Source organism: Nanorana parkeri, unplaced genomic scaffold, assembly GCF_000935625.1.
Source record: "Nanorana parkeri isolate BGI_ZX_2015 unplaced genomic scaffold, ASM93562v1 scaffold173, whole genome shotgun sequence".
Lineage (NCBI taxonomy): Eukaryota > Metazoa > Chordata > Amphibia > Anura > Dicroglossidae > Nanorana > Nanorana parkeri.
Genome location: NW_017306441.1, coordinates 1,228,781 through 1,237,411, shown reverse-complemented (window position 1 = coordinate 1,237,411; position 8,631 = coordinate 1,228,781). Strand labels below are relative to the sequence as shown.

Below are 8,631 nucleotides of genomic sequence, written 5' to 3'. Positions count from 1 at the left end.
TTTTTTTTTTTTTTTTTTTTTTTTTTTTAGTTTGATCGGATGAAACAAATACCATCCTTTAAAATAAAATACACAAAAGCAGTGTTACAAACAAAGTTTACTTCAGAATAAAATGGCATGCACACTTTTCTGGAATGCACGGCATTGCGGTACTGTGCGTTCCAGTGTGGGCGATCACACTGTGGGTGGGAGGCGCATTTGGGGTGCCATTGAAATGAATGCATGCACCTCCTGCGGTAGAATTTGTCAGGCTGAAACCTGGCAAGCACATGGCACTTAAATAGCTTCAGCCCGGGAATGATGGCTGCCCGTGGCAAGATTCCGCAGATGGCAGCTGAATGTAAATACAGCAGGTAGTGGGCTGGTGCAATAGCCAGCCTGCTATTGGCAGTTTCAAATTGTACTAGCCAATAGTAGGCTGACTGTTGCTCCCGCCCACTGCCCCTGCTGTGCCCTCCTCCCAGCATGGAAGAGTGAGCTAGGGGATCCAACTAATTATGAGAGTAGTTGATAACTGTTCTCATTATTGATTAGTTGGTTGCAGCCCTATGGCTTGTCTTGGCTGGTGTCTTAGGAGGTGAACATTGCGGGGCTTTTTTGCACCCCTGGGCAAAAAAAAAGTGTATTTGGCGCTGGTTCAGCTGTACCTATTTAACGGCTACAAAATGATGTCAAGGTCAGATCTTCTGAATGCCCTCTTGTGTCTTTCTATATTTTAATAAGTTGCTTCAAGCCTTGTGTGTTTTTTATGTTCAATAACTTCTCTCCTAACACAGGAGCTGAACTTTTAGGGAGCATCTGGCTCACCCCTAACAAACGGTAGCGACAACAGAAAAATCTTTCAGTAGGTCTTGTCTTCTAGCATAGATGCAACTGAGACAAACCTTTGTTTGGGGTTGCCACAAATAATTTCAGGCTGTATTGTGAACCTAGTGGGCAATTAGGAAGGTGGCCAGTTCTTACACATGGGGTTTCGTGTACAGGGATGCTATACAGAGTTTATAAGCATCATGCAGGCAAGTGGGAGCTGCATCCTGCTAATGTCAAATTTTACGTTTTAAAGAGTATCTGTTACAGCCGGTTGCTTTGGCGTATGGAAATGCATTTAACATGGAGCTTCCACAGGGTTAGGCCTCTGTCTCCAACAGATGAAAGAACTCCCCGACACACCACTCTGCAAGGGAATCTGTCACTTTGCTTTTATTAGGTGATCTGAGTCATTGGACATCCTCATTCGCTTTATCTATGCTCCTTCTCCACTTTCTACTGCACGAGTTCATCTTGAGCTGTAAGCTCACCTGGGTGGATGACGTCTCTGCCCTGTCCCTCCACATTTGACCGTGCACTTCCCTGGTGATGGGCCACTTGAGCTCCACTACTGTAACATGGGAAGTCACATTCTTTGCCATCCACTCTGAGACAAATAAACATATCTAGGCAGTGTGGGCTCTCAGGGGCACTAGCTTATACCCTGTGTGTAGGAAAGTAGGGGTATGTGCGCTTAGATATTTAACCACAGATATCAGCATCGTACCATTGTGCAGGAAAGCATAACGCAGCGTCAGCATGTGAATGAGACTTAACAGTTATTTTCTTAATCCCGCTTCCCCTCCAGGTTTTAGGAACTCCCACAAGGGAACAAATCCGAGAGATGAATCCAAATTACACAGAATTCAAATTCCCACAAATAAAAGCACATCCCTGGACAAAGGTAAGTTGTGAAACCAAATGCACTGCATTCCAAGTTAAAATGCGAACTGTAGTGTATAATTACACATACACCTTCCATAAGGGGCTGCAGGTTAAATTTTCACCTCGTTGTGCTTTATAAGCTATGGGAACCTTGGTTACATTAAACCACCCTTGACCATTTAGAGCAGAACAGTCTCAGGAGACCAGAGAGGAATAATACATACCTGTTTAATTGGCGGTTTGTGTTCTTTTTCTTTTCAGGTACACCCATGAGGGAAAAGTGAATAAAAAAAGCTTATAGATCAGTCAATAAAATCTCCACAGACAATTTTCCTGTGTTTTCAATATATAACTTGACTCTGTCATGCTAGGTTATCTGTTATCTTGGGGGATGACCTGTGTTGCCCCATAGACATCAATAGCCGCCTCCTTTATGAAATTCCAACCTGACAGGCCATGTTTGCTCAGGCTGTGGCTTTTGTCACATAAGAGTAAATGTGTATATGTATTTAGCAGTTTGCCTCGACTTCCACTTTAAATGCCGTAGTGAAAATAGAGCAGAGCAAGTCAAATAGCAAGTGCCACATCAGAAATGAATCATGTGATCAGTTCAATCATTCAATTCGTATTTGTTCAGAGATATTCTATAGTTTCCATTTATGCATTAAGACTTTTTTTTTTTTTCCCCATGCTATGTTTGCAGGTCTTTAAGCCCCGTACCTCTCCTGAAGCCATCACGTTGTGCAGCCGGCTTTTAGAGTACACCCCAGATACCCGACTTTCCCCACTACAGGCCTGTGCACACTCCTTCTTTGATGAGCTTCGTGACCCTAACACACGCCTACCCAGCGGCAGGGACTTGCCTAACATGTTCAATTTCAGTTCTGTAGGTAAGTTTTGGATAAGTAATACAGTTCTTTTTTTTTTATTTTTTTTTTTTTAGGATTTATGTGCAAGGTCATCTGGGCTCCTTGAGCTATGCTGTTCAGTCCACCACCAGTAATATGATGGCCCACGGTGATGGTGTATGCTGCGGGTCAACCAAATTGGTTAAGTTCATGGATTGGTTGAACTTGTATGCCTGCGAAGACCTCATTAATGGGGGCGAGGATTTCTTTCTGGTTTCTTTTAATCAGATATTGTGTTAGACAAGCGATGTGATTCCTGAATGCCCCATTGCCAATAGTGCCAGCAGTTCTATCCCTGCTTGAGGGACTATTTAATGACGAGTTTTGCACTATTTAATGTTACTGTGAAATTTCAAGTTGTTTTCTTTTCATTTACAGAACTCTCCATTCAGCCCACACTGAACTCCATCCTCATACCCCCCCATGCACAGTTACTTCATGGTAAGTGGCTCTGTGTGGTCGAAACCGGCTGTAAAAGTATTCGGACTGTATCCGGAAAAAAAAAGTACATAGAAAGTGGCAGAATAAAGTTGTCATTTGTCTAAGGTTTACCGCTTGCATACAGCAGGTAGCCAGTGAGAGTCAACACAATCACCCGAACATTAGCCTTCAAGGCCCCGCTCACACCTGATCTCTCAGCAGAGGGAATCCTAATTTCAGTGGCTCCTGTTGAGGTCTAAGTGATCTGTTGCTTGTAGCAAAACGTGTGTAGTTCAAAATGGCCAAAGATTTTCAACTCGGGTGTGAATGGGGCCTTATACTAAAATGCTTTTGATCTTTGGCGCAATATATCAGAATACACTCCCCTCACCACCAGCAGAGATTGCTTCTGCAGATGGGAAATCCAGACACAGGCAACTGATGAATGACCTTTTTATTGGAAAGTTCACATTTGTTTATCATTTTTAATTCTATAAACCTGTACACTATAGAAAAACAAACTAATGTTAAAATTGGCTTCTACTGTTAGTTTCTCTTAGGAATGTGACAATAGCAGCCTCGGGGCAGGATGGCCGCTGCATTGATGGGCGATGGTCATTCTGGGAGGGTTCTAGTGTTTTCCAGCTTTAGTGAAAACTTGTCTTTAATGGAGGACTCAAGGCTGATCCAAAGCACAGCCGTGCGACTTCCCACCGCTAAAATCTTGGAATGAAGTCATCTTCTCTCATGTGTTTCATGCATTAGAGTGCTCGTAGGGGTTGCTGGGATTTAGTTACCCAGCAGCCCTGTCAACCTGCATTCCAGAGGGAGAGGCAGCATGCTCTGGAGATGGGCAATACCACACCCAGGATTTGATATCAAAGGTTACTTACTACTAGTCATTGCTTAGCAGGGAAGTGGACAGAGTAGCTCAGTGCCCTTCTCTTCTGCACTGCCAAGAAATGACCTTGCCACTTGGACTACAATGTCTTGTGGTCCTCAGAAGGCAGTGAGATGACACGTGGCACAAATCCAGTCACCCTTGCTTGTGTGCCTCCTGGTCCACAGATGCCATGGGATAAAGTGATGCACGAACTATTGATGCTATATAAATCCTGTAGAATAGCGGTTTTTGTAGAGTGCAAACTAGGTTAAAACATGGAGAACTTTACTGCATTGGAGACCACAAATACAGTGAAAGAATGACTGACCCGTCCGAAGTCTTTAATTCTCCCCAGGATAAATGCAACCTATATTTTTTGGCTACCCTTTTGGATGGTGTGTGTGCCCGTATGGGTATCGGGTGGTGTTGGTGATCCTTGGGCCAATAGAGGGAAGACTTACCCAGTACACGGCAATAACAGCCTGGCGGGTTTTATACGCTGCCCCATAAAGTCTTCTGTTTTACTTATTTGCACTTATATGGAATTAACATTAATTAATTTTTTTCCCAGCCATTTCATGAGCTCCAAATCTCAGTAACTGCTGGCATGCTGTTTCCAAGTTCATGACGGCTGCATTACTAGGTAGCTGCCTTGCCTGTAGGCTGTCTCTTTATAAATGGCGGTAAAAGATGTTGGCGATTTTCATTCGAATTGGACGTTTTGTAGACAAGTGGTTCTAATTTCTGGGGAAATGGAGACAGCCTATTATGAAGGCAGCTGCCGCTTAACTTACCTGGTCATTTGTATGTGTAATATAATTGTGCGGTGATCTCTCTGTCAACAGGGAGGGATCCGACGCATGTACAGAAGGCAGCTGTTTCATAGCCAGGGTCGACTCAGGTAATCCCATTTTTATGGACTTTGCTGTAATGATGCGGAGAGCCCAGGAAGGAAAGCTCCTTGGATGACAAACCGTGTATTACAAAGTTACTTATTGTGCGGTTAGAAAAGTTCACTGAATCTGGAAAGCTCTTCGGTGGTGTTTGACTTGTAGACCAAAGGAGAGTAATCCAAAGGTTAGGTACAGCGCTAGGAAGATTTTACAGGCAGGGAGCAGGCGGTAAGCGAATCTTGTTTTAAAAGTATGCATTGCATGTTAAAACCATTAAAGTGTCTGTCTGGGCAAAATGAAAACATACTGTAGGTCTCTGTTCATGCCCATTTCTCCATGTTTTACCCCTGTAAACACACTGCAAGTGCAGAAAATACCTGTGTATCATGTCAGAAATTCGGTGTGTGCCTAGCTTGTCTGGGCTGACAACTCTGCACTGAAGCAGTGTTGTCAGCCCTTTGCTGGACGACTGAAGCCTCACTCTCTCTATCTTCCTACATAAGGGCACTGTGCTTTGTGGTCCAGCATGGGAGCGCTTGGGCAGAGGTGACAACACTGCTTGGGAGTTCAGTGGCAGTGTTGTCGGCTCACTACAGAAAGTTTGGAGCACACTTGAATTTTTATTTTTGTACTTGCAGCTTTCTTTAAAATAAAGTACTAATTCCGCTATGATTGCTCTCTTAAAGACGTGCACTTTAAGGCCTCATTCACACGAGAAACGGTCAGATCTTACAACCTCGTGCTGCGTGCACTGCCGTATCGGGCAGCTCCCGTGTGATTAGGACGCAGCCCCCGTCCTTCTCTATAATACTACGCGGCCCTACACTCACCCGCCCTGCACGTCCGTGATGGTGTCCGTACTCGTACACTGACGGGATGGATCCTGTCTGTGTCCGAGCTGGGACACCCGCACCCGTATGGACGTGTAGGGTGGAGTACGGCTGCATAGTATTAGAGGACAGGGGCTGCGTCCTAATCACGCGAAGCACCTGTCCTTCCTGGGCGCTGCCCGATACAGCTGTGCACGCAGCACAGAGCTGTACGTGCCGGCCGATCCTCGTGTGAATGAGGCCTTACCCAACTACAGCAGCTACCTAGAGGTGCCTGCCATACTTTCAGATGCCTGCTTCTGAACCTACTGAATCATGTGCTTTGTCTCTTATTCTGATGGCGTTGATGACCAGTCTGCCTCCCACGGTTTCCTGTTCACTGTCGGTCGTAGATGAGCCAGTAGGAAAGCGTCAGAGGGAGCGAGTCAGCCTTTAACACTACCAGAAGTATCAAGTTTGCATAGGAGAGCGATTTTGGATTTTTAAATGCTTTCATGTACAACTCCAGAAGTGTATATAATGTTTTTTAATTCTTTCATTAGGTGAGGCAAGACCTGGATCAGAGCGACTCCAAACCAGTGACGTAGCAGAGCTGAATAACTCATGAGGAGTACTCTTCCACCTCCACCCCCCTCCCCGTCTCATCCGTTATCCTCTCACTTCCTCATCCCAGCTGACACTTGACACTACTGGTGTACAAGAGGCATATGGCATTATGGGGATGGTCCTGGTTTATCTTCATCTTCACCTCAGCACTGACTTTTGATGATCAGCAGCAGTTTGATCATCCACTACTGGGTTTCGACACCCCACTCAAATTTATCATTCGGAAGTCAGGGGTCCCTTTTAAACTGCACAGAAGCCCAATGCCTGAAAAGCTGTAAAACGCTGCTTTGGACACCTTTTAAAACACTGGTGACCTTTTGGGCATCTCGCGAATGTCAATCCTTTTGGCTTTGTCTTGTGGTTGCTCCTGGCCAACTTTGATCATGTTGTCAAGTGTTCAGTAGTTGTTTCAAAGTAGGCAGAGGAACAAAGCATATATTTTTTTTTTTTTTCTTTTTTTTTTTTCTTTTATTACAGTTGTCCTAAAATTTATCCTTTTTGTCCCTTGGTGTATGTACAACACTGTCCCCCTTAATCACCCCCCTGGTTAATATAAACAGTGCTTCTCGAATGTAGAGCTGTAGGCATCACACTATGTTCAGTGGCTATCTGAAGGTCCATTGCAGGCTGTCTGACATGGCAACCATAGGATAAGGAGTCAGTATAGGCCGACCAGAGCTCATGGTACAATGGATGATCTGCTCTAGAATGTTATATAGCACCATGTATTAATGCAGCTACCTCTGTGCCAATGGCTCTAGTTTTCCGCTACTGCGTCCTGTGTTCCTCAACGGCTTTTACTTTTTTAATGACGTAACTTAGAAACTGTTCTTAGGACTCTGGGCCCCATATGTAAACTTGGCCCCATTATGTACACTTATCTGATAGAACAGCCAATCAAACTCTCCCTTTCATATTACCTGTGCAGTTCTGGAGAATCTGGTGACTACTCAAGTTCTTCAGACTGTATGCACCTCATTTATGTAAGTGACTAAGGAAAGAACTGACTTAGGCACATTGTTCTCCCTCAGCAACCATTTAGATTCTTCAGTTCATTCTCTCATACTGCAGGTGGAGACTGCAGCCAGTGTAGAGCAGCACAGACTGTGAAGAATGTTCCGAGACCTTTATTATAAATGAGGCCCCTATTTGCTCATTATGCTTTCAGCATTTTGTAGTTTTGGCATTGTGTGCCGCACCATGTACAGCAGGATGTGGCCTTTGTGATCTCAACTAGTCTTTGTGGAGTTTTGGTGTATATTATGGGTGGGGGTTGTAATCGAGCCTGTGTTCTTAGAAGTGCTTACACTGCTCTACATTCTCTTACAGAGCTTTTGAAAGGTTTTCCCTCCTCATTTTGTCTCTACCGCTTAAGTTGCCTCTTGAAAACGTTTCAGCCCTTTCCACGGTGATATTGTCGGGCCTCTTCTGTCTATTTTAATGCCTGACCCTACTGATGGGCGAGGCAGACAGTCCACCAAGCTAAGAGTTGCACAGCAGATAGTTTTACCATTGGAACTGTGAAGAGGAAGGTCCAACGTTCAAAACTAGGGGATTCTACTGTGCAATCTGCATCACAATTTGCAAAAGCAGCTCAAAGATAATGTGAAAACGCTTATTACTGGGCCGCCCTTGGTTTATTGAGCCCTTGGGAAGGACTTGTCATTTTACCATTAGAGGGTCCTTTTTAGGCTTCACTGTGTCTAGAAAGAACGGGAGCCGCCATTGCTGAATTGTTTACCTGGGGCTCTTTCCTCCATCAAGCTGCCTCATTGATTTGGACAAGTGCATGTAAGTGGCGTGACACTTGTCATATGCACATGCTTGCTCCCGCTCAGTGACTTAAGTAGTACATGCGTCCTAAAAAAAAAGTTGGATTGGCAGTGGTCGTTCCCTTTTTTTCTCTCCTGATAGGTTCCCTTTTAAAAGTACCTTTTTTTTTTCTTTGGCCATGCACTGGCCACCCCAACAGCATGTATTTGCCAATTCTTCCTCTTTTATTGCTGCTGGGACCGGGGAAAAGTCCACGTAAGCTCCAACAGTCTTGTCCAAGCTTGCGCAGGCCGTGGACTCCTTCCCTTCCATGTGACAGCACTGTGCAATCATGAAGCGCTAGTATGGTCACATGAGAAAAACACGCGTTCACCCATGACCTGGTTTTCATGTTATTTCACTTGGCTTTCAGTGGCTGTGTGGAGTAAAGGAAGGGCCAGTATATTTTGCTAGTGAAGGAAGGAGTTAAATTATGTTTTCACTATGCTATGCGTGGACAAAGCTGGATGAAGGGCCAACTTGAAAACAATCTTTGAAACGGTTAGTGTAGCTTTTTTTTCTTTCATTTTATAGTAGGGATGCGCCAATACTGGTCTCAGTGCCGATGCAGAGTATTTGGGTGAGTA

General features: G+C 44.6%; 1 protein-coding gene across 1 annotated transcript in view; it reads left to right on the top strand.

The window, feature by feature from the left end:
• The window catches only part of GSK3A (glycogen synthase kinase 3 alpha), a 17,133-nt gene extending 10,453 nt beyond the window's left edge, over positions 1 to 6,680 (top strand). Inside the window, exons 9-12 of the mRNA XM_018554787.1 lie at positions 1,616 to 1,711; positions 2,396 to 2,582; positions 2,979 to 3,041; positions 6,169 to 6,680. Coding sequence (XP_018410289.1) covers positions 1,616 to 1,711; positions 2,396 to 2,582; positions 2,979 to 3,041; positions 6,169 to 6,233 — 411 coding nt within the window. The 3' untranslated portion in view covers positions 6,234 to 6,680. The remainder of the gene's footprint in view (positions 1 to 1,615; positions 1,712 to 2,395; positions 2,583 to 2,978; positions 3,042 to 6,168) is intronic.
• Positions 6,681 to 8,631: the final 1,951 nt, after the last annotated feature.